General features: G+C 44.3%; 1 protein-coding gene across 2 annotated transcripts in view; it reads right to left on the bottom strand.

The window, feature by feature from the left end:
- Nucleotides 1-21539: 21539 nt before the first annotated feature.
- Nucleotides 21540-27437, bottom strand: part of TEX30 (testis expressed 30) — a 41879-nt gene continuing 35981 nt past the window's right edge. For both annotated transcript variants that reach the window (XM_077297044.1, XM_077297045.1), the window contains exons 3-5: nt 26796-26847; nt 23137-23339; nt 21540-22023 (exon numbers count right to left, since the gene is read on the bottom strand). In XM_077297044.1, coding sequence (XP_077153159.1) covers nt 21850-22023; nt 23137-23339; nt 26796-26847 — 429 coding nt within the window. In that variant the 3' untranslated portion in view covers nt 21540-21849. The remainder of the gene's footprint in view (nt 22024-23136; nt 23340-26795; nt 26848-27437) is intronic.

Below are 27437 nucleotides of genomic sequence, written 5' to 3' on the forward strand. Positions count from 1 at the left end.
CCCTTGGTCCAGTCCGGAACTTACCTCTTCATAGAAGCTGATCAAATTAGTCTGACATGAACTGTCCCTAGTAAACCCGTGCTGATACTGGGTCATAAGGTTATTCCTCTTCAGATACTCCAGTATAGCATCCCTTAGAATGCCCTCCAGGATTTTACCCACAGTAGAGGTTAAGCTTACTGGCCTATAATTACCGAGTTCAGTTTTTGCCCCTTTTTTGAATATTGGCACCACATTTGCTATACGCCAGTCCTGTGGTACAGACCCTGTTATTATGGAGTCTTTAAAGATTAAAAATAATGGTCTATCAATGACTGTACTTAGTTCCTGCAGTACTCGGGGGTGTATCCCATCCGGGCCCGGAGATTTGTCAATTTTAGTGATTTTTAGACGCCGCCGTACTTCCTGCTGGGTTAAGCAGGTGACATTTAATGGGGAATTTTTATCACTAGTCATTTTGTCTGCCATGGGATTTTCTTTTGTAAATACTGATGAAAAAAAGTCATTTAGCATATTGGCTTTTTCCTCATCCTCATCCACCATTTCCCCCAGATTATTTTTAAGGGGGCCAACACTGTCATTTTTTAGTTTCTTACTATTTATGTAGTTAAAGAATATTTTGGGATTATTTTTACTCTCTCTGGCAATGAGTCTCTCTGTCTCAATCTTTGCTGCCTTGATTTGCTTTTTACAGAATTTATTTAATTTTCTGTATTTATTTAATGCCTCCTCACTACCTACTTCCTTTAATTCTCTAAATGCTTTCTTTTTGTCCCTTATTGCGCCCCTTACAGCTCTATTTAGCCATATTGGTTTCCTCCTATTTCTAGTATGTTTATTCCCATACGGTATATACTGTGCACAGGTCCTATCCAGGATCCTAATAAACGTCTCCCATTTTCTTTGTGTATTTTTGTGTCTCAGGATATCGTCCCAGTTAATTGCACCAAGATCCTCTCTCATCCGTTGGAAATTTGCCCTCCTGAAGTTTAGTGTCCTTGTCACCCCCCTACTACCCATCTTATTAAAGGTTACATGAAAACTTATTATTTTGTGATCACTATTCCCCAAGTGACCCCCAACCCTTATATTTGATATGCGGTCTGGCCTGTTGGTTAATATTAGGTCTAGCAGTGCCCCCCTTCTTGTTGGGTCCTGAACCAGTTGTGAAAGGTAATTGTCTCTCATAGTTGTCAAAAACCGATTACCTTTGCTGGAACTGCAGGTTTCTGTTCCCCAATCTATTTCAGGGTAGTTGAAGTCCCCCATAATAATGACTTCTCCTTGAGTCGCAGCTTCATCTATTTGCTTTACGAGGATATTCTCCATTGCTTCCATTATTTTTGGAGATTTATAACAAATCCCTATCAGTAATTTATTATTTTTTCCCCCTCCCCTTATCTCCACCCACAGGGACTCTACATTTTCATTAAATTCACCTATATTATCACGCAGGATGGGTTTTAATGAAGATTTTACATATAGACACACCCCACCCCCTCGCTTATCTGTACGGTCATTTCTGAACAGGCTATAGCCCTGCAAGTTAACAGCCCAGTCATGGCTCTCATCCAGCCACGTCTCAGATATCCCCACCATGTCATAATTATGCTCCAACAACATTAGTTCTAATTCATCCATTTTGTTGGCGAGGCTTCTGGCATTAGTATACATGCACTTGATGTTACTCTCTGTACCTCTATTCTTTCTTAAATTACTAACTGTTCTAACCCCACCCCCCATGCCACCGCCACCCCCAACTTCCTTATTTGTGCCCAGGTCTCTATCTGCACTATCTTCCCCTCCTATAAAATGAATACCCTCCCCCCAATCCCTAGTTTAAACACTCCTCCAACCTTCTAACCATTTTCTCCCCCAGCACAGCTGCCCCTTCCCCATTGAGGTGCAGCCCGTCCCTAGCGTATAGCCTGTAGCCAACTGAGAAGTCGGCCCAGTTCTGCAGGAACCCAAACCCCTCCTTCCTACACCAATTCTTGAGCCACTTATTAACCTCCCTAATCTCCCGTTGCCTCTCTGGCGTGGCACGTGGTACAGGCAGTATTTCGGAAAATACCACGTTGGAGGTCCTTGCTTTCAGCTTGCAGCCTAATTCCCTGAAATCATCTTTAAGGACCTTCCACCTACCTCTAACTTTGTCATTTGTGCCAATGTGCACCATGACCGCTGGGTCCTCACCAGCCCCTCCCAATAACCTGTCAACCCGATCAGCGATGTGTCGGACTCGAGCGCCAGGTAGGCAGCACACCGTCCGACGATCACTGTCTTTGTGACAGATTGCCCTATCTGTTCTCCTAATAATTGAGTCCCCCACTACCAGCACCTGTCTGGCCTGCCCTGCTCTCCTATTTCCCTCCTTACTGGAGCAGTCACTCCTCCGGCTTTCAGAGGACATGCCTGGCTGCAGCAGTGCTACCCCTGTACTGGCACCCCCCTCATCTGCCAACTTAGCAAACTTATTGGGGTGTGCCAGATCAGGACTAGCCTCCCTGGCACTCTTCCCTCTACCCCGCCTTCTATCTGTCACCCAGCTAACTGCCACACTGTCCTGCAGCTCCATCCTACCATCCCCCTCCTCATCTATCCCATTGAGCGTCTGCTCAGTGAGCAGAAGACTCCTCTCCATATTGTCTATGGATCTCAGTGTTGCCAGCTGCACATTTAGATTCAGAATCTGGGTTTCCAAATGCACAATGTGCTCACATCTCGCACAGCAGTATTCACCCTCGACCAGCTGGTCAAGGACTGCATACATGTGGCAAGATGTGCACTGGATGGCATTAACAATTGTGGAGCACATTTCCTAATGGGGATTGCACCACACAGAAACGTTAATTAAAAATAAATACAAAGTATTAATTTAAAAAAAAACAAAAAAAAAAACAGAAGCAATTCCTCCCTTGGAAACTCCCTGATTCCAAAGTCACTGAATCCCAAGTCACACACTTACCGCCGTTCACACTTACGCTCAGGTCACACTCAGCTCGCTCACACTCGCTGTGCTGAAGATTTATAGATATTTTTTTTTTCTCTCTATCTCCCCTCAACAGCAATCTCCACCTTGCTGTTCAGATGCACTTCCAAAAAGGACATGTTGCTGCCTTAGATATTTGGTCGATAGACAACTCTGCCTTCTTTACCCAAGAATTCGCAACAGCTTGAGTAAGATATGCTTTTATGATCTCAGGGACTGATGCACCACTACAAGAGTAGGCTTACCTTATGGCTTCATTAATTTATCTAGTCAAAGTACCACTCGAGACTTTAAGGCCTTTCCTAAAGACCTAGAAGGAAACAAACAACTGCCTCTTCCTCCATTGTTTCGGTACTGACATGTAATTTATTAAAGACCTCCAGTCCTAACATCCAGTGTTACACAAGTACAAATAAACCAGGAAAAACTCATCAATGACATGATAACACAAGAGAACAGAGCAGAAAAAGCTCAGTATAATCCAAAAATTATTATTTTTTTAATAAAAATTAATTAAATACATTAAAACACCAATTTAAAATACAGAGACTACTCAGTACAATAGAGGAGCAAGGTGACTGACAAATAACTTTGATTTGTAGATGGGCGATTAAATAACAGGACTATACATAAGCCAGATAAGAAATAATGAATAAATGAAAGCCAATAAGATCCACACAATAAAAATAAAAGTAGGATACCTTTAACAATGGGGCCTAACACATAGAGACTGGTGTGATCACTCACAATAGTGGCCAACAATAAAGGAATCTATACTAGATTATACTAGTACTATACTAGAACTAGATGGTGGCCCGATTCTAACACATCGGGTATTCTAGAATATGTATGTATGTATGTATATACTGTATATATAGCAGCCACATAGCATATAGCAGAGGCCACGTAACACAGACAGCCACTTAGTATATAGCACAGCCATGTAGTATATAGTATATAGGAGCCACGTAGTATATAACACAGCCCACGTAGTATATAACACTGCCCTCGTAGTATATAGCTTGGTTCAAATCCTGCGCCAATTTGCGGCCGGACTGGGCCTGTCCCACCCCCGGCCGCGAATTTGCTCGTGCTTTGAACCACGCTTTGCTGATTGGTCGCTGCCGGCGTGCCGCGACCAATCAGAGACAGGCGCAGTCCGGCCTGAAGAGAGTTCAAATCCCACGCCTGTTCGCGGCTGGACTACGCCTGGCACTGATTAGTGACAGGCGCAGTCCAGCCGCGAATTGGCACGGGATTTAAATCACGCTTCGCTGATTGGTCGCTACCAGCCGGCGCGACCAATCAGCGACATTGCCGCGGGATTTAAATCACGCTTCGGCTGGCCGCGACCAATCAGCGAAGTGTGATTTAAATCCCGCGCCAATCTCGCTGATTGGTCCCGCCGGCTGGCCGCGACCAATCAGCGAAGCGTGATTTAAATCCTGCGCCAATGTCGCCGATTGGTCCTGCGCCGGCTGGGTGCGACCAATTAGCGAAGCGGTGGGACCGGAGCATCGCGAGCTGCAGGAAAAGCTGCTGCAGAAGCGACGGAAGGTGAGAATATCACAATTTTTTTTTTTTTTTTTTTAACCCCTTCATGACCCAGCCTATTTTGGCCTTAATGACCTTGCCGTTTTTTGAAATTCTGACCAGTGTCCCTTTATGAGGTAATAACTCAGGAACGCTTCAACGGATCCTAGCGATTCTGAGATTGTTTTTTCGTGACATATTGGGCTTCATGTTAGTGGTAAATTTAGGTCGATAATTTCTGAGTTTATTTGTGAAAAAAACGGAAATTTGGCAAAAAATTTGAAAATTTCGCAATTTTCACATTTTGAATTTTTATTCTGTTAAACCAGAGAGTTATGTGACACAAAATAGTTAATAAATAACGTTTCCCACATGTCTACTTTACATCAGCACAATTTTGGAAACAATTTTTTTTTTTGCTAGGAAGTTATAAGGGTTAAAATTTGACCAGTGATTTCTCATTTTTACAACAAAATTTACAAAACCATTTTTTTTAGGGACCACCTCACATTTGAAGTCATTTTGAGGGTTCTATATGGCTGAAAATACCCAAAAGTGACACCATTCTAAAAACTGCACCCCTCAAGGTGCTCAAAACCACATTCAAGAAGTTTATTAACCCTTCAGGTGTTTCACAGCAGCAGAAGCAACATGGAAGTAAAAAATGAACATTTAACTTTTTAGTCACAAAAATGATCTTTTAGCAACAATTTTTTTATTTTCCCAGCGGTAAAAGGAGAAACTGGACCACGAACGTTGTTGTCCAATTTGTCCTGAGTACGCTGATACCTCATATGTGGGGGTAAACCACTGTTTGGGCGCACGGCAGGGCTTGGAAGGGAAGGAGCGCCATTTGACTTTTTGAATGAAAAATTGGCTCCAATCTTTAGCGGACACCATGTCATGTTTGGAGAGCCCCCGTGTGCCTAAACATTGGAGCTCCCCCACAAGTGACCCCATTTTGGAAACTAGACCCCCCAAGGAACTTATCTAGAAGCATAGTGAGCACTTTAAACCCCCAGGTGCTTCACAAATTGATCCGTAAAAATGAAAAAGTACTTTTTTTTCACAAAAAAATTATTTTAGCCTCAATTTTTTCATTTTCACATGGGCAACAGGATAAAATGGATCCTAAATTTTGTTGGGCAATTTCTCCTGAGTACACAAATACCTCACATGTGGGGGTAAACCACTGTTTGGGCACATGGTAAGGCTCGGAAGGGAAGGAGCGCCATTTGACTTTTTGAATGAAAAATTATCTCCATCGTTAGCGGACACCATGTCGCGTTTGGAAAGCCCCTGTGTGCCTAAACATTGGAGCTCCTCCACAAGTGACCCCATTTTGGAAACTAGACCCCCCAAGGAACTCATCTAGAGGCATAGTGAGCACTTTAAACCCCCAGGTGCTTCACAAATTGATCCGCAAAAATGAAAAAGTACTTTTTTTTCACACAAAATTTCTTTTAGCCTCAATTCTTTCATTTTCACATGGGCAACAGGATAAAATGGATCCTAAAATTTGTTGGGCAATTTCTCCTGAGTATGCCGATACCTCATATGTGGGGGTAAACCACTGTTTGGGTGCATGGCAAGGCTCGGAAGGGGAGGCGTGCCATTTGACTTTTTGAATGGAAAATTAGCTCCAATCGTTAGCGGACACCATGTCGCGTTTGGAGAGCCCCTGTGTGCCTAAACATTGGAGCTCCCCTACAAGTGACCCCATTTTGGAAACTAGACCCCCCAAGGAACTTATCTAGATGCATAGTGAGCACTTAGAACCCCCAGGTGCTTCACAGAAGTTTATAACGCAGAGCCGTGAAAATAAAAAAATAATTTTTCTTTCCTCAAAAATGATTTTTAGCCCAGAATTTTTTATTTTCCCAAGGGTAATAGGAGAAATTGGACCCCAAATTTTGTTGTCCAGTTTGTCCTGAGTACGGTGATACCCCATATGTGGGGGTAAACCACTGTTTGGGCGCACGGCAGGGCTCGGAAGGGAAGGCACGCCATTTGGCTTTTTGAATGGAAAATTAGCTCCAATCATTAGCGGACACCATGTCGCGTTTGGAGAGCCCCTGTGTGCCTAAACATTGGAGCTCCCGCACAAGTGACCCCATTTTGGAAACTAGACCTCCCAAGGAACTAATCTAGATGTGTGGTGAGCACTTTGAACCCCCAAGTGCTTCACAGAAGTTTATAACGCAGAGCCGTGAAAATAAAAAATGTGTTTCCTTTCCTCAAAAATATTTTTTAGCCCAGAATTTTTTTATTTTTGCAAGAGTAACAGGAGAAATTGGACCCCAAAAGTTGTTGACCAGTTTCTCCTGAGTACGCTGATACCCCATATGTGGGGGTAAACCACTGTTTTGGCACACGTCAGGGCTCGGAAGGGAAGTAGTGACATTTGAAATGCAGACTTTGATGGAATGGTCTGCGGGCGTCACATTGCATTTGCAGAGCCCCTGATGTGCCTAAACAGTAGAAACACCCCACAAGTGACCCCATTTTGGAAACTAGACCCCCGAAGGAACTTATCTAGATGTGTGGTGAGCACGTTCAACCCCCAAGTGCTTCACAGAAGTTTACAACGCAGAGCCGTGAAAATAAAAAATCATTTTTCTTTCCTCAAAAAAGATGTTTTAGCAAGCAATTTTTTATTTTCACAAGGGTAACAGGAGAATTTGGACCCCAATATTTGTTGCCCAGTTTGTTGTGAGTATGCTGATACCCCATATGTGGGGGTAAACCACTGTTTGGGCGCACGTCAGGGCTCGGAAGGGAAGTAGTGACATTTGAAATGCAGACTTTGATGGAATGGTCTGCGGGCGTCACATTGCATTTGCAGAGCCCCTGATGTGCCTAAACAGTAGAAACACCCCACAAGTGACCCCATTTTGGAAACTAGACCCCCGAAGGAACTTATCTAGATGTGTGGTGAGCACGTTCAACCCCCAAGTGCTTCACAGAAGTTTACAACGCAGAGCCGTGAAAATAAAAAATCATTTTTCTTTCCTCAAAAAAGATGTTTTAGCAAGCAATTTTTTATTTTCACAAGGGTAACAGGAGAATTTGGACCCCAATATTTGTTGCCCAGTTTGTTGTGAGTATGCTGATACCCCATATGTGGGGGTAAACCACTGTTTGGGCGCACGTCAGGGCTCGGAAGGGAAGTAGTGACATTTGAAATGCAGACTTTGATGGAATGGTCTGCGGGCGTCACATTGCATTTGCAGAGCCCCTGATGTGCCTAAACAGTAGAAACACCCCACAAGTGACCCCATTTTGGAAACTAGACCCCCGAAGGAACTTATCTAGATGTGTGGTGAGCACGTTCAACCCCCAAGTGCTTCACAGAAGTTTACAACGCAGAGCCGTGAAAATAAAAAATCATTTTTCTTTCCTCAAAAAAGATGTTTTAGCAAGCAATTTTTTATTTTCACAAGGGTAACAGGAGAATTTGGACCCCAATATTTGTTGCCCAGTTTGTTGTGAGTATGCTGATACCCCATATGTGGGGGTAAACCACTGTTTGGGCGCACGTCAGGGCTCGGAAGGGAAGTAGTGACATTTGAAATGCAGACTTTGATGGAATGGTCTGCGGGCGTCACATTGCATTTGCAGAGCCCCTGATGTGCCTAAACAGTAGAAACACCCCACAAGTGACCCCATTTTGGAAACTAGACCCCCGAAGGAACTTATCTAGATGTGTGGTGAGCACGTTCAACCCCCAAGTGCTTCACAGAAGTTTACAACGCAGAGCCGTGAAAATAAAAAATCATTTTTCTTTCCTCAAAAAAGATGTTTTAGCAAGCAATTTTTTATTTTCACAAGGGTAACAGGAGAATTTGGACCCCAATATTTGTTGCCCAGTTTGTTGTGAGTATGCTGATACCCCATATGTGGGGGTAAACCACTGTTTGGGCGCACGTCAGGGCTCGGAAGGGAAGTAGTGACATTTGAAATGCAGACTTTGATGGAATGGTCTGCGGGCGTCACATTGCATTTGCAGAGCCCCTGATGTGCCTAAACAGTAGAAACACCCCACAAGTGACCCCATTTTGGAAACTAGACCCCCGAAGGAACTTATCTAGATGTGTGGTGAGCACTTTCAACCCCCAAGTGCTTCACAGAAGTTTATAACGCAGAGCCGTGAAAATAAAAAATAATTGTTCTTTCCTCAAAAATTATGTTTTAGCAAGTAATTTTTTATTTTTGCAAGGGTAACAGGAGAAATTGGACCCCAACAGTTGTTGCCCAGTTTGTCCTGAGTACGCTGGTACCCCAAATGTGGGGGTAAACCACTGTTTGGGCGCACGTCGGGGCTTGGAAGGGAGGGAGCACCATTTGACTTTTTGAATGCAAGATTGGCTGGAATCAATGGTGGCGCCATGTTGCGTTTGGAGACCCCTGATGTGCCTAAACAGTGGAAACCCCTCAATTCTAACTTCAACACTAACCCCAACACACCCCTAATCCTAATCCCAACTGTAGCCATAACCCTAATCACAAACCTAACCCCAACACACCCCTAACCACAACCCTAACCGCAACACACCCGTAACCCTAATTCCAACCCTAATCCTAACCCTAATCCCAACCGTAGCCCTAATCCCAACCCTAACCACAACTGTAACCCCAACACACCCCTAACCCTATCCGTAACCCTAACCACAAGCCTAATCTTAACCCTATTTCAAACCCTAGCCCTAATTCCAACCCTAACTCTAATTCCAACCCTAACCCTAAGGCTATGTGCCCACGTTGCGAATTCGTGTGAGATTTTTCCGCACGATTTTTGAAAAATCTGCAGGTAAAAGGCACTGCGTTTTACCTGCGGATTTACAGCAGATTTCCAGTGTTTTTTTGTGCGGATTTCACCTGCGGATTCCTATTGAGGAACAGGTGTAAAACGTTGCGGAATCCGCACAAAGAATTGACATGCTGCGGAAAATACAACGCAGCGTTTCTGCACGGAATTTTCCGCACCATGGGCACAGCGGATTTGGTTTTCCTTAGGTGTACATGGTACTGTAAACCTGATGGAAAACTGCTTCGAATTCGCAGCGGCCAATCCGCTGCGGATCCGCGGCCAATCCGCTGCGGATCCGCGGCCAATCCGCTGCGGATCCGCGGCCAATCCGCTGCGGATCCGCTGCCAATCCGCTGCGGATCCGCTGCCAATCCGCTGCGGATCCGCTGCCAATCTGCTGCGGATCCGCTGCCGATCCGCGGCCCATCCGCTGCGGATCCGCTGCCAATCCGCTGCGGATCCGCTGCGGATCCGCTGCCGATCCGCTGCGGATCCGCGGCCGATCCGCTGCGGATCCGCTGCCAATCCGCTGCCGATCCGCTGCGGATCCGCTGCCCATCCGCTGCCGATCCGCGGCCGATCCGCTGCGGATCCGCTGCCAATCCGCTGCGGATCCGCTGCCGATCCGCGGCCCATCCGCTGCGGATCCGCTGCCAATCCGCTGCGGATCCGCGGCCGATCCGCTGCGGATCCGCGTCCGATCCGCGTCCGATCCGCTGCCGATCCGCTGCGGATCCACGGCCGATCCGCTCTGTGTGCACATGCCATAACCCTACCCCTAATTACCCTACCCGTAACCCTAACCCTACCCCTAACCCTACCCCTAGTTCTAACCCTAGTTCTAATCCTAACCCTAGAGGAAAAAAAAAAAAAAAAAAAATTCTTTATTTTATTATTGTCCCTATGGGGGTGATAAAGGGGGGGGGGTTATTTATTATTTTTTTATTTTGATCGCTGTGATAGAACCTACCACAGCGATCAAAATGTACCTGTAAGGAATCTGCCGACTGGCAGATTCGGCGGGCGCACTGAGCATGCGCCCGCCATTTTCCAACATGGCGGCGCCCAGCGAGGAGACGGACGGACACCGGGAGGATCGGTAAGTATGAAGGGGTGGTGGGGGGGTGGATCGGAGCACGGGGGGGGGGGAACGGAGCACAGGGGGGGTGGGTCTGGGCAAGGAGGGAGCGGACAGGAGGACGGGGGAGCCGGCAGGCGGACGGAGGGGACCGGACCCCATAACAGAGGACGGGGGGGGCGATCGGTGGGCGTGGGGGGGGGTACTTCAGTATTTCCAGCCATGGCCGATGATATTGCAGCATCGGCCATGGCTGGATTGTAATATTTCACCATTTTTTTAGGTGAAATATTACAAATCGCTCTGATTGGCAGTTTCACTTTCAACAGCCAATCAGAGCGATCGTAGCCACGGGGGGGTGAAGCCACCCCCCCTGGGCTGAAGTACCACTCCCCCTCTCCCTGCAGATCGGGTAAAATAGGAGTTAACCCCTTCACCCGATCTGCAGGGACGCGATCATTCCATGACGCCACATAGGCGTCATGGGTCGGATTGGCACGGGTTTTCATGACGCCTACGTGGCGTCATGGGTCGGGAAGGGGTTAATTATTTTTAACATATCTTTTTACTATTGATGCTGCATAGGCAGCATCAATAGTAAAAAGTTGGTCACACTTGTCAAAAGCGGTGACGGACCCGGAAATGCTGCAGGCATAACATGTGATGATGTAGCGGTCTCGCGAGACTGCTAAGTCATCTCCGGTCATTGCTGTAAGGCATTCTTGAGACCGGAGCGGCGCGCGAGGAGCGGGAAAGGCCTGGGCTGGATCCGGGGGCCGCCAGAGGGTGAGCAGATAATGATTTTTTATTATTTTTAACATTATATGTTTTTACTATTGATGCTGCATAGGCAGCATCAATAGTAAAAAGTTGGTCACACAGAGGGTTAATGGCAGCGTTAACGGACTGCGTTACACCATGTTATGCCGCGGTGTAAGGCAGTCCGGTTAACGCTATGTGGGCGCTGACTGGGGGGGAGAGTATGGAGGGGGCACTGACTGCAGGGGAGTAGGGAGGGGCCAATTCGCGGCCGGACTGTGCCCGTCGCTGATTGGTCGCGGACTCGGGCCGCGACCAATCAGCGACGCGGGATATCCGTGACAGACAAACAGACAGAAGTGACCCTTAGACAATTATATAGTAGATAATCCAAAGCATAGGCAAAGCCATGTAATAAATCACAGTAAGGACGTTTGTAAAAGGCTATAATACTTAATGGCCCAAAAAATATCAGTCAGAATGCTCCCAGTCTGCCTTTTAAAAGCAGAGTAACTTCTCCATTACTAAGGGAGTGATGGCTAAGATTAAGAATAGCCTGTCCAGAGAGTCCCTGAGATGGTATGGCGGTCTTTGTTGTTCTTACCTTTTTGATGAGTTTCCCTCCTCTACACCCCCTTTTGCTTTTCTTTGATTTCTTATAAAAAAAATCCAAATTTCCACTAGTGTTTCTTTTATTCCGTCATACCATCTGAGGGACTCTCTGTACAGGAGAGGAGTCACTCTGCTTTTAAAAGGCCTTACATTTGCCTAAACCAGTGGTCCCCAACCTTTCTGACCTTGAGAGCCACATTCAGCTTAGAGAGAGGGTCACGAGCCACATTCAGCACTGAGAGAGGGTCGCGAGCCACATCCAGCTCCCACCCCCTTCAAAGTAGTGTCAACCAAAGCCCTCATTACAGGTATAATGATAACCAAAGCTTTTGCACAGAAATCACTCCAAAGCAGTAAACAGATCCATGGGTTCCCACAATACCCTCATTCAGTATTCTCCCATCAAGGACTCCCAACACACTGTCACATCCAGCTTCAAACATCTCCTCTGACAGGTGGTATCATCTTGTCTCCAGCGTACCATACTTAAAACATCTCTAAACCCCTAAGACCAGTAAATGTGCATCCAGATCTGCACTTCTGTGCAGGGCTGCTCACAAAATTCACCATTTTGAGACGTGCTCTTCATACAAGTTTGCTAGACATGGAGCTAATGCACCAAGCTGACAGACAGCCGCGAGCCACAATTCATGGGACCGCGAGCCACATGTGGCTCCCGAGCTACAGGTTGGGCACCCCTGGCCTAAACAAATCAATTCAATAAATTTAATGCGTATATCAGAGTTAAACAGTTTATGTGCAAACTATTAAAAAATATTTTATAAAAAATCCTATCATTCAGGATACCATACAATTTTTTGTGTTCATTTGTACTCCTGAAATTTCACCGGACTCCTGGTGACACCACTGGCACACCACTGCCCTAATCTATACCGTTATTGTGTGGACCTAGTTGTTTCCACATCTTCTACCTTCCGGTGATATTAAATATACTTTCCCACAGCGTGGTTCCAAGAGCTGCATTTTCCTGTATACTGGCCCTTGGAACACTTCCATGTGAGGACATACGTTCTTTTTTCTTGCGGACTCGCTTTACCACTAGTGCCATAGCGACCGGTTTCTGAGCGCAGTTTTGGACTTTTACTACTTTTATTGTAATTTTTACTTCTTGACAACAGGTGGTTGTTGTCACCCAAACAGGCAGCTAGAACCCCCAAAGAACCTTGTGTGCAGTGGATAGAGGTGGTCGACAGGATGGCTTACGCACAGCTGCAAACCTCTGAAGGACCCTGCATCTTGTTGTTTTGGGGACGTTGGAGGCACCAGCAGCTTCAAAAACTTGTCTGCTGCTATGACAAGGCATTTTTGCAGCTGCTCTTTTAACCTTACGCAATTGCCTGTTGGAAAGAGTCCTCAATTTTTCCTTATCAGCATGCACACGTGTGTGCTGGGAATCAGCTACATACTTCTTGATTGTGCGATGATCACGATGAAGTGTCTTGGCAATGTTGACTGTAGTCATGCCTTGACCTAAATACTCCACAATTTGTTGCTTCTCAGCAGCCGACACATGCTTTTTCTTTCCCATTTTGGCAAAAAATTTAGGCTGCTTAATAATGTGGAACAGCCTTCTTAAGTACTCTTGCCTTTATTTGGACACACCTGCCAAACTAATTTGCACAGGTATCTGCAATTGCTTTCAGTGATATAAAGAGCCCTGACACACATCACCATCAATGAGTTTAAATGACAAACAAAACAATTCTAACCTTATCACTCCTAAACTCTATGTGCATAATAATTTGGAACACAGTGTAGTATGTTCACCAAGTGGTCGGCAATCAGGGGCTTAAATCTTTTGACTGTCTGCAAAATGAGTTCTTTGTGCCTGATAGTTGCTTCTTTCAATACTTTCAACTCAAACACGACTACAGAGCCCAATGTAAAGTGGAACATGTTAAAACTCAGAGAGATGTGGTATTGGACACTTTTTGCTCAGAGGGAGCCACGAAGGGGGTAATATCAAGTGTCTTATAATGACCTACTCTTTGTCTTCCTTAAGAAATTCCCTCTGTTGGTTAGACAGAAATGGGAGACGGAGATTGATGCTATCACAGATGTTGAGTGTGCTTCAGCGCTGGAATACATACCCAATCTTTCTTTCGCTTAGGCCGCTTTCACATTTGCGGTTGTGTCCGCAGCGTTTCTTCCGCAAATATCCGCATGCGTTTTGTATTCCTATAAATAACATTAGGAACGCATGCGCTTTTGTGTGTTCGCGTTTTGCCGCGTTTGACGACGCATGCGTCGTCTGCGTCTTGGCGCGGAAATGCAACATGTAGTAATTTTTAGAGGCGTCAATTTGCCGCCTGGAAACGTATGCGGTCGATTGCGTAAGGTTTGCGCCCAAAAAACGCATTGTAGTCTATGTAAACGCATGCGTTTTTCAGCACATGCGTTTGGTTGCGTTTTTCAACGCATGCGTTTCAATTGAGAAAAACATGTCTAGACACTGATAAGCCACCCCCCACATACAAGGTGATAAAGGGAGGTAGTATACATTTGCAGGTCACTAGTCAGCAGACTGCCTTGCAGACGAGACGCCCCACAGCCCCTTGGAGCAGCAAACAAGCCTCTGAACAATGTGAGTATATCCTATCCAATGCCTTTCTTTTCAATTTTCTTTCTCTACATGTCCTAATTTCTGCCATTTCTTTCTTTCTGCACGCATCAGAATGTCTTCTTCTTCTGATGATGATGAGCAAACGCCTGGGCCTGCACAAGGGGAACATGTCAGCGAAGTGAGTATTCACCTCCTCAGATTGGTAAGTATTCACTGTCACATCTACACATATGACAATGTATATTTTCCTTTTTTCAGACCACTTCTTCTACAGCGGAAGAGACTGGGCAGGAGACTGGGCAGGAGCAGCGTAGTCACGGTCGGGTGGCACGGCGGCAGCGTGTAAGTATACCTGGCTGACTGTTTATTGTATCCTCATTTTACAATTATTGAATCTTCATTTCTTTCTACTTCTCTCTTTCTTTCCCTTTTGCTTCAGCACTATTTTTTTTTTTTTAATTTCAATATTCATGCCATTCCTCTGCTTCTGTTTTCTGTCTTCCTTATGTTAATGTCTCCAATATTAATGTCCTTTTTGTTTTTAGGTTCCAGAACGGGATGAGGACCTCATAGAGAATGAGTACCTCATCTCCCTGGTCCATGAGTGAGTCCCGTTGTGGAACACCCGGGATCCACTGCACGCCAACAACGTGACGATCCAGCGGCTTTGGAATGAGGTGGCCACAGCGTTGTGGGATGGCTGGGCCAATGCCCCGACTCGGGTCCATTCTGCATTTGGTAAGTATAGCAATGCAGTGTGATGCAGTCAAGACCTTGGCCATGCTCACACAACTGTGTATGATGATAGAAAGTCATTACTTTTTCTCAGCACACACAGTTGTGTGACCACGGTCAAAAGACCATTGTCCTAACTATTATGTTTTGTTTTGTCAACAGTGTCAAAAGTCAAAACACGTTGGCAATCGATGAAGGACCGCTTCAACAAGGACCTGCGCCAAGAGAGCCAGCTTCCAAGTGGTTCTGGAGCTAGGATCCGAAAATACAAGTACCACCGCATCCTTGCGTTTTTGAGACCGGTCCTTGCACGAAGAACGTAAGTATATTGGTTAAAAAAAAAAAAAGTTTTGTAATGCTAGCATTTTTGGTCACTATTTTGAATCAGTATTTGGAATCCAAAACCATGAGTGATTGATACATGCAGAAGTGGAGTATGTGTTCCTTGAATACTTTTCCTCACATAGTTCCACTCCAGGTTTTGGCTTTCCAATACTGATTTGAAATACTGAGCAAATACTGACAGTGTGACGGCAGCCTACACAACAGATCTATAGTCATCAAGTCAGGTGTCAGAAATAATGAATTCATGATGCAAATGGCTCCTGAATTCATTTTTCCTGACACTTGTCCTGGTGAGTATAGATGTGCATTGTATGACCTCCATCTTCCATTCATATTTTCCATCAGTATTTGGAATCCAAAACCATGAGTGATTGATACATGCAGAAGTGGGGTACGTGTTCTTTGAATACTTTTCCTCACATAGTTCCACTCCAGGTTTTGGCTTTCCAATACTGATTTGAAATACTGAGCAAATACTGACAGTGTGACGGCAGCCTACACAACAGATCTATAGTCATCAAGTCAGGTGTCAGAAATAATGAATTCATGATGCAAATGGCTCCTGAATTCATTTTTCCTGACACTTGTCCTGGTGAGTATAGATATGGCTTGTATAGAGATATGGCTTGTATCGCCTCCATCGTCTCTTCATATTTTACATCAGTATTTTGAATCCAAAACAAGGAGTGGTTGATGCATGCAGAAGTTGAGCATGTGTTTTTATGAAACTTTTCTTTCTCCTGTTGTACTCCTGGCTTGCAAACTCTGATGTAAAATTCAGTCCAAATAGTGCTAGTGTGACCTCTGCCTTAATCTCAATGTTTATATTCCTCTGGAGTTATTGTTTTGTAAATGTTTGGTATTCATTTTTTTTTCTTTTTTCACAGCACTTGGAGCTCCACTGTTGGCCCTGGTTCTGGAGCGGTCCTTCATCAGTCAGCAACGGACCCGTCCCAGCCATCCTCCAGCGCTGCAGCAAGTGGGCCTGCCACACAACCTGGAGACCAGGAAGCTGGTCCATCAGGTGTTCCCCTTCCCCAGTCCTCTGCCTCTAGCCAATTTTTTATGGGCTCCTCCCGGCAGCGGCAGAGGGCCGCGGACAGGTCACTCATGCCCGAGTTTTTGCACTTGAGCTCTGTCTTCCACGAGGGACTCAAGGCGATGGGTGACCGACTGGATACTGCCATTAGTCATATGAGTACACGTATCCAGGAGGTTACCACAGCCCTTGCCAAAGTGAAAGCCGACCTCCAGAGGCCAGCACATCATTTTTTTAATCAACTAGAACAGGGCATGTCGAAACACCTTAGTCCCGATCTCCAGATTAGTGTTATGCAGGCCTGCAATGCTGCTTACCTGCAGGCTATGCAGCAGAGTCGGTATTTCCAGCAGACAGTGGGGGCATTTCCACCTGTGCCCACACTGTCACGCTTTACCTCAATGCCGACCTCTGCTGCATACCACTGCACAGCCACCTCCATTCCAAGCACTGCCGGACACTACTATAGCACAACCACCATGCTGAGTGCAGTAGGACAGCCCACCGCCACCACCATGACAACCGCTGCTCCTGCTTGGACCTCCTCCACCTGCCTGGCGTTCCCCGCCACCACAAAAATGCCGCTGCCGGACCCTGCCCTGGCGTTCCCCGCCACCACAAGTATGCCGCTGCCGGACCCTGCCCTGGCGTTCCCCGCCACCACAAGAATGCCGCTGCCGGACCCTGCCCTGGCGTTCCCCGCCACCACAACTTTGCCGCTGCCGGACCCTGCCCTGGCGTTACCCGCCACCACAACAACAATGCCGCTGCAAAGGCACACAGACCGTGACAGGTCGGCCACCACGGCCAGGCCGATACCAATGAGCCCAACGAGGCTCCCAGGACAGCTGCGCCAACCCAAGAAAGGGAAAGGCAAGCCAAAAAAAAAAAAACAATAGCTATCCCTCCCCCCTCACCTCCCAATGTGTCTGTAATGTCTGGTTTGTCTCACCCTTCCAGTGTGTCTCAGCCCTCTCATGTGTCTAGCCCAATCCCTGAATTTCCTGACCCCAGTAGTTTTATAGCGCCTTCTCCTGCCACCCCTATGTCGGCGACAGTAAGCCAGACCTCACAGCTCGACACCCCACAATTTCGTCACTCAACCCCCCACAATTTCGGCACTCAACCCCAAGCAGGCGCAGTTAATTTTATTTCTTTTTTTTTGTGTTGTAAAAAATAAACCTGTATTTTGCCCCTATAAGGTTTGGTTAATTCTGTATTTCGCCGCCGGCAACACACACCGTGTGCCTATAACAAAAAATGGGTTGAACACTTTTTTGGGGGCCACCTCCAACCTCCAGTACTTAGTAAGCAGAACACTGAAGCTTGGTGTGTGTTTGGTTTAGAGATATGAGGTTGACCCAAAAAATAACACTTGTATTTTCTCCAAAACCCCTTCTTTTTGTTTACTTTTTGTTTGTGACTTTTTGTCGCACTTAGAAGACAAAATGGTGGTAATACACAGCACAACTATACTCAACAGGTCGTGTCTTCACAAAATCATTATTTATGACCCCTGACCTGCTGATTTGAGAAATGCCTTGTATTACCTCCATTTTATCTTCTTTGTACATTACATATATTTCACACAAAGTGAAGGGACGACGTACGTCATACAAGGCATATCTATACTCAGCAGGACAAGTGTCAGAAAAAAAGAATTCAGGAGCCACTTATTTGTGCATCATGAATTCATTATTTCTGACACCTGACTTGATGACTATAGATCTGTTGTGTAGGCTGCCGTAACACTGTCAGTATTTGCTCATTATTTTACAGCACTATTTGTAAGCCAAAACCTGGAGTGGAACTATGTGAGGAAAGTTCAATAAACACATATGCACCACTTCAGCATTTAACTACCACTCCTGGTTTTGGCTTATACTGCGAATGCGACGACACCAAACAGCCATCGTCTCTACAGTCTGCGGCAAATAGCTACTGGTGAACCGAGACAGGACGCAATGACGTCAACAACCTAAGCCCAAAAACCCAAAGTGGTTTGTAAAGGAAATAGATAGGAGACATGGTGAATAAAATAAAACACAATTATTTTATTAGAAAAAACATTATTAACATTTAAAACATAACTTTACAGAGCCGAAGCCAGCAGAACATTTTACACCATATTGTCCTGTCATGACACACGTCCAATGTCAGAATCAAAAAAGGCAGCAAATTGGTCCCGCATGTGGCCTACTTCAACTGTTGACTGCAGCGGGTGATGACGGTAATCAGGCAAAGGGTTTGCAACAGGTTCATCAAGTTCTACGGTGGGTCGCTCCTTAGCCAGAATGAAATTGTGGAGAACCACACAGGCTTTTACCACCTCATCCACGGTCTCCATTTTTAGATTTATGGCAGTTGCTAGAATGCGCCATTTGGATACCATAATCCCAAAGGCACACTCTACTGTTCTGCGGGCCCTGGTTAGTCTGTAGTTATAGATCCGTTTTGTGCGGTTCAAGTCCCGACTTGAATAGGGCTTCAGGAGATTTTCACTCATCTGAAAGGCATCATCCCCAACCATTACAAATGGCAGCGGTGGGCCTTGAGTGTTGGGGAGAGGTCGTGGCTGTGGAAAATTAAAATTTTTGCCATAAACACGTCGGCCCATATCCGAGTTTTTAAAAGTCTGTGAATCGTTGTCATGGCCAAAAGCACCAATGTCCACGGCAATGAAGCGACAGTCCGCATCGGCTATTGCCATGAGAACTACTGAAAAATATTTCTTGTAGTTGAAGAACTGTGATCCCGTTCTGGCTGGTTTGATAATCCGGATGCAGCGTCCACCCCGCAGAGTCCAGATGTTACAGCATAGTGGATGGGATTTCAAGAATTCCCATGCCCATTGTGACATCCTGGTATATTCCGGGAATTTTTCCGGGTTCTCATTGAGCTCGACATACAGGGTGTGATATGCACCATGGCTCTCCCGCAGTTCTACAATGGGGTGTTGCCAAAAACGCCTACGCCGTGTCCTTCTCTTGTCTTTCACGGTTTCGGTGTTGCTCCCAAGCAAACGCACACGCCGGAAAAATCTTGATGCTTAGATCCAGGTTGAAGTAAAAGCTATCCATGTGAAGATCCATCTTGTCACAGGATACAGGAGCAAAATCTGAAGATTTCAGCTGTCCTAGGGTCTATATATAGATATCCCATAATACACGCCCTCTGTAGTCTCATTGGCTGTTTCTTGTGATCTAGATTTTTCTCCTGTAAATTTTTTCAACATGCGCAAAAAAACCGCAAACGCATGAAAAACGTGTAAAAAGCATGTAAACGCAGCGTTTTAATGCCGCATGCGTTAACCGCATGCGGTTTGAAAACGCTGCGTTTACACGCGTTTTCTTGCGTTTTTCTTGTCCTTGCGTTTGCGGATTAAACGCTGCAGATTAAAATGCAAATGTGAAAGTAGCCTTGGTGAGCCCAAACGACTCTCACAGCGCCCAACAGGAAGCAGGAATATTGCACATGATATGGTCATGGCCGCATCTGCACTCATATTGGGGAGCAGTTTTGGGCTATATAGTGTCAGCCTATGGGTGCGTGGTGACTAGTAATCCTCTCACCTGCATACTGGGATATGTAGATGAACTGTGTACTGCTGAGACCGGGAAACTTGCCATAGCTCGATTGCTATACATGGCTAGAAAACGGATTGCAAAAAAACTTGATTTCTACAACTCCCCCGACAGAGTTTATTAAACAAGTCGAGTCCCTCATATCATTGGAAAAAGGGGTATACCTCAAAAGGGATAGAAGTAAATATTTAGATAAATTATGGGGTCCCTGACTTGGCGGTAACCAGCAATCAGCCTCAATAGGATCTTGTTAAATGTGTATCAGTTGCTATGGAATCACTACGCGTTGACTGTGTGCCTTTCGACTTGCCTGGTCTTGACCAGCTTGATATATTCTGCTTTGTGTGGTCGTATAGCTATGATATGGGGGGATGGGAGGTGTTCAGGGTATGGGGGAAGGGGAAGGGGGTTAAACACCTTTGGTTGAGAATGTTATTTGTGTGTGTAACGGGTTTTAAAATTAATAAAAATTTACTTGATAAAAAAAAAATTAAAAATAATAAAAAAGAAATAGATCACTCTTTTGTAATTACTCTATATATGAGTTTCATTTTTTGTTGCATTGAAGAACTGAAATAAATTAACTTTTTTTATGATATTCTAATTTAGTGAGAAGCACTGGTATATTCACTATGCAATAAATGTCTCAGAAGGTAAAACTTTTTTACATTTGGGATTGGATCAGTCTCACATTGCGTCCCTCAGACCAGAAACTGTTGTGCATCTTTATTTTTAGACACAGCAATCGTTTAGTCGTGATGTATTACAATAGCTCTTGGCATTAAAATGGTTAACCTCTAAATCATTTATGGACCAGAAAAAATGTAACAGTATTGAAAAACCACAATGTAAAGACATTTTTTAGGAAATGTGAATTCAACTTTCTAATATTAACATATAAACAAAATAGGAAAAAAGAGAACTCTATACGGAACGGTCATTTGTTTCTGCCAACAAGGACTGCAAGAGTATCTGCAGCCATAGATAGTGTCATTTTAGGATACCTGTCGTTCTGGGTGGGGGTTGGCAGCACTGTGTCCAAAAGACAGAAGTCAAAGCTTTAGATGAAATGTGTCATCAGGAAATGCCATATTATTTAAATCATTGTTTGTGTTTCAGGTATTTTTGCCAATTTTTAATATCACTATTAAAAAGCAAAATGAATAATCTTATAATTTTCACAATAGACACTAGGGCTTTTTTTAGACATAATATTTATTGTTCTTTTAAAAAGATTTTCAGCAGAGGCAGGCTTACAATGACAGAAAACTCCACTATACACACACACACAGGAACCACCGATCACAACAGGTGATGTCACACCTGACCCTGCTCCTCACATCACAATGACCTTTATTAAATGCTTCAATACAAAAGATGGGGTCAGAGTCTGTTCACTGTGGATAATATATACGGTATGTGGATTTCCTAGAAGACAGAGTCTAAAAAAAAACCAGTGGCCAGTGTGAAAAATTTAATTAATTTTAATACAGATTGTGCTATAAAAAAATTGCCAACATTTAAAAAAAAATGCATTTAAATGAGAAATATGATTTAAACAATGTAATTTTCGGATTCCATGTTTCTTTTAAGATACGTGACGCCACTGTAAATGAAGATGTGACATCACACATATATTAGAACAGCCCCAACATCATTCTGAGATAATCCCAACTAACTACCCAAATCCCTGAGCTGAAAGATTACCAGTTCTATCAGCCGAGGAGAGCACATACGCCCCACAGTGCTGCGGATGTTGGTAGGACTGTTCATCGCGATCAAGCCATTTCTGATTTCAATGTTTGCTGAATCCACACTAAAGTCTGTTCATTCACTTCTGATAACACGTCTTCCAATGTTTTCCCCTTCGCTGTCAGGCCATGATTTGCATTTTCAACCCAGTGGATCTTTACAGGAGCTTTGATTTTCCTCACTAAATTTGTCATCAACGTCTAAAGCATGGAAGCAAAAATTAAAGTGACAAAATGGCTTTGTCATAATGCCCAGTTTCATCTTCCCACGCAACAACATGTAATCGCGATGGAAGTCACATATTAATATGCACAAACATTTATATACAGTACAATAAAAACGAACAGTCCTAAAAGTAGATGTTCCATGAACAACTGCCTTTTCTAGGAACATGTTTGAAGTCCCAGACGAGCACTAGAGTAAATGAGTTTTCCAGGAAAGGCAGCTGTTTAGCAGGTCCGATTACTGCTCAATCAATCCAACTTCAGGGGCCATGTATGAACACGGACATTTGCTATTTTTCCACTGAGGCCATGCGTCAATAAAGAGTGCCACTTAAGGCCTCTGTGATTTTTCTCACAGACTTCAGCTAGCACAAAAAATTTGCACTATTTCCAGGTGTTTTACGTGAGAAAACTGGCGAAAACACCTTGGCGTATAGGGCCCATAGTCTATGCTATGTGAGAACACGGCCTTGTCATAGTCTTTTTTAGGAGACTAAGGTTTCTGAACATCAACAGATATAGTTTCATTGATTTGATTTGCATAAGTCTATAGTAGATCTAAATGATCACAACAGGTACATTTAGGGTATGTGCACTCGGTCAGTAAGCGCTGTGGGTTGGACGCTGTGTACTTGTGCAGCGTCCACCCCGCAGAGTCCAGATGTTACAGCATAGTGGATGGGATTTCAAGAATTCCCATGCCCATTATGCATCCAGAGACGCCTGTGGCTTCACTGCGGAGACGGACAATGCGGCGCATCTTTCCAGAGTGCAGCATGCATTTATCTTGCGGAGACGCGAGCCTGCACAAGATAAATATCACCCATACAATGTATTGGACACGGTGAATCTGCACAGTTCTATTAACACATATGAATTCACCTGCGTTCAATAGACGGCAGCGCTTTGGACATAGCGGACATGTGCTGCGTCCAAAGCGCTGCCAATTACCGAACATGTGTGCCTACCCTTAAGGTCAAGACAGACGTTTTAATGACCATTGCTTTATATACACAAAGTTCTAACAATAAAAGACATCTTCAAGAGATAGGAGAACTGAAAAATCACCACTTCTTACTTCAGTCTTACCTTGTCACACATCTCATCTGCTGAGCCAGAGATGAACAAGGCAGGTTTTGTTATCAGTAATAGATCTTCATCTCGTAGCTTGCTTTTTGCCTTGGGAGGGTGCAGGGGATATGACAGACAGATTAGCCCTTGGATGAAGCTGTCATCTTGTTCACTAGCAGTTCTCATTAGAGAGGTGGCAGCACGAGAGCTCATTGACCGTCCTGTTTAAGAGCAATAATATAGCGTTCTACACTTCAAATTTTAGTACGATAGCTTTCTATGCTCAGGCAGTTTACTTTTGGCTGCTATACTCATATACTATACTTCCTTTTAGCAACCAAAGATCAGAGAAAAAGGCATAAAGATACAGAAAAAAAAGCACCAACTAAAAACCACAATAGGCATCACATGGTGTAATAACGTCGTAATACATAGTAATCAATAGAGGCGTGCAGAGTGTGGCCGCAGAAGTTTGCATTGCAATGGCCCGGCTGCCATGGAGTACCAACGTGGCCGGTGAATTTTTATGCTCAACTCTAATTAGGCATGCCGATTATGCTAAATTAGCCCATGTGCAGCCCCCTCTGACCTCTGAGACCTGTCAGCCAGTCAGAAACTTTACTAAAGCTCTCATTTTTTTTTTTTAACGTCGAACTAAAGGCAGCAGTGCTTGAGTCAGGGCTGTAGAGACGGTAAGGCCGGGGTAAGACCTAACGTATAAAAATACGGTCTGTTTTTTACGGCCGAGATACGCAGAAAAATTCCTGAGCAGTGATCCGTATTCAATGCGAGGATGCAATTTTTTTCTCCAAAAAGTATCCGTGTGTCATCCATATGGCATCCATACGGCGACAGAGCTAGGTAGCATAAAAGCCAGTATTTCAATTGCCGGCTTTTGCTAACTCCTTACCAAACCCGACAGGATATGAGACATGGTTTACATACAGTAAACCATTTGATATCAGTTAGATTTTTACATATTCCTCACTAAGGCTACGTTCACATTTGCGTTGTGCGCTGCAGCGTCGGGCGCTGCAGCGTCGCCGCATGCATCATGCGCCCCTATATTTAACATGGGGGCGCATGGACATGCGTTGTGTTGCGTTTTGTGACGCATGCGTCTTTTTGGGCGCACGCGTCAGGGCGCAGAGGACGCAGCAAGTTGCATTTTTTTTGCGTCTAAAATCATGCAAAAAAAGGACGCATGCGTCACAAAACAATGCGTTTTGCATGCGTTGTGTCACCGACGCAACACACAACAACGCAAATGTGAACGTAGCCTAATAATGTTAGTAGTGTGTGTGTGCAAAATTTGGGAGGTCTAGGTGTTAAAATAAAGGGTTAAATCACGGAAAAAAATGGCGTGGGCTCCCGCGCAATTTTCTCCGCAAGAGTGGGAAAGCCAGTGACTGAGGGCAGATATTAATAGCCTACAGAGGGACCATGGCTATTACCCCTATTGCGCCTATTCTGGGTTAATACACACACACACATTAAGAATAAAGTATTTTAATGAAATAAACATATGGGGTTTTATTATCTTTATTGTACGCTCAATCCAACTGAAGACCCTCGTTCTCCTGTAAAAAAAGTAAAATAAAAAAGCAACAATATCCCATACCTGTCTGCTGTACAGTCATGTTCCACGATGTAAATCCATCTGAAGGGGTTAAATACAGTTACAACTAGGAGCCTGCTAATGCAGCCGCTCCCGGCTGTAAGAGACTGGGGAATGAATGAAATGAAGGTAACGTAGCTTCGGGGACTTGCAGTGCCGTCACCGAAACTGCGCCCCCTGGTGGCATAAGCTCATTTGAACTGTAGCATGAGAAAATATTCTGAAAAATTCCCACGCTACAGTTCAAATGAGTTTATGCCACCAGGGGGCGCAGCTTTGGTGACGGCACTGCAAGTCCCCAAAGCTACGTTACCTTCATTTCATTCATTCCCCAGTCTCTTACAGCCGGGAGAGGCTGCATTAGTAGGCTCCTGGTTGCAACTGTATTTAACCCCTTCAGATGGATTTACATCGTGGGACATGACTGTACGGCGGACAGGTATGGGATATTGTTGCTTTTTTATTTTACTTTTTTTTCAGGAGAATGAGGGTCTTTAGTTGTATTGAGCGTACAATAAAACAATAAAGATAATAAAACCCCATGTATTTATTTCATTAAAATTCTTTATTCTTAATGTGTGTGTATTATTAACCCTTTACTAATATTGGATTAATAATGGATAGGTGTCTTATTGACATCTCTCCATTATTAACGAAGCTTAATGTCACCTTATATTAGCAAGGTAACATTAACCCCTTACTACCCCATATCCCACCGCTACTCGGGAGTGGGAAGAGAGTGGCTAAGTGCCAGAATAGGCGCATCTTACAGATGTGCCTTTTCTGGGGTGGCTGGGGGCAATAACTGCCGGGGGGGGGGGGGGGGGGCAATAACTGGTCCCTCTCTAGGCTATTAATATCTGCCTTCAGTCACTGGCTTTCCCACTCTGGTGGAGAAAATTGCACGGGAGCCCACTGCGTGGGAGCCCACGCCAGGTTTTTCCGTGATTCAACCCTTTATTTTAACACATAGAGCTCCAAAATTTTGCACACACACACACTACTAACATTATTAGTGAGGAATGTGTAAAAATCTAATGGATATGAAATGGTTTACTTTATGTAAACCATGTCTCATATCATGTCGGGTTTGGTAAGGAGTTACCAAAAGCCGGCAATTGAATCACCGGCTTTTATGCTATCTAGCCCTGTATACAATATAAAAAAAAATATATATATATATATATATATATACATATATATATATATATATATATATATATATATATATATATATATATATACACACACACACACACACACACAGTATATATATACAGTGTATATATATATATATATATATATATATATATATATATATATATATATATATATATATATATATATATATATATATATATATTTTTTTTTTTATATACCTATTCTTTGTGTAGACATTTATTTTATCTATTCTATTCTAACCTGTCAGTGTGATTTTACTGTACACCGCACTGAATTACCGGCTTTTCTATAGGACACCGGTGCGTATTTCTCGCACGGCAGGCGTGTGGTCCGTGTGTAATCTGTATTTTTCTCACCCCCATAGACTTTCATTGGCATATTTTTGGAGGAATACGTTGACAATCGCAGCATGCTGCAATATTCTCAGCCCGTAAAATACAGTCGAGAAATATACAGCTGATGGAAGCTGCCCCATAGAGAAACATTGGTCCGTGTGCAATGCATTGTTTTTGCGCCTCTCCCTCATCCGTATTTCTCTCTAGTGTGAAGCCGGCCTAAGACAAAATTCCGACTCCTCAGCACTGGCCCACTACTAAGCATGTACATAGAGTGCAAATTCATCTCAACTAACAGCCTAGATCCTTAGATCGGAAATAGAACAGACATTTATAGGACATTTCATTACTTTCCCAAATTCTTAAGAAAAAAATTACACCACATTCTGCATTGTACTACTGTATCCAATTTATTATATATATATTAGGAGTCGGGTCCATTTTATACCGACTCCAACTCCACCAAAATCAACACCAACTTCACAACTCTGACTCCACAGCCCAGGCTTCAGTATAAAAAGACTTCTAGTAACAGAACTCACCTGCAAGAAAGGCACCAGCAACTCTATATTCTTCATTAGACTTTACGTAGGCCTAGAATGAGTGAACAGAAAAGTTATTTCAGAATAAAGCAGTGTGTTGGCAGAATGGAAAGATACTGGACAGAGTGTATATCTCTCCCAGAAGGTTAAGCTATGCGAGATATTAAAACCGGGTACTACTGGTTGGTGCAGCAGCTTAGGCGCTGAGTAATTTTATTTATGATAGTTCTGGGCCGGGTTTTATTGGAGCGATGAGGAGGATTTAGTGGTGGGACTCATCACTCCCACTCCCGCTTCAGTACGAGTTTTGCTGAGGCTTAGCCAGCTCAATTGAGAGAGGTAGTCTAATTACGGACACAGAAAAGGCTGAAGGAAAAGCTTAATTGTGTCACAGCCTCTGCACTGACATGATGTGTTCCTGAGGAGGAAATTCACAGCGGTTACATGTGCTAAATGCCATGTTGCTGGAGAGCCGGTAGCGTGAGTCAGCGGTATGGTATGTTAGTTAATGCTTAACTGGGCAAGTCTTTGTTGCTTTTGGTTTCTTTACTGTTTATTAACTTTTTGGCTGAAAATAAAGCCCCACGCTTTTTTTTATATGGACTGTGTCACTATGTCACTGCCACAATGCCCAAGCGCGTT

This window comes from Ranitomeya variabilis, chromosome 3, assembly GCF_051348905.1.
Source record: "Ranitomeya variabilis isolate aRanVar5 chromosome 3, aRanVar5.hap1, whole genome shotgun sequence".
Taxonomy (NCBI): Eukaryota; Metazoa; Chordata; class Amphibia; order Anura; family Dendrobatidae; genus Ranitomeya; species Ranitomeya variabilis.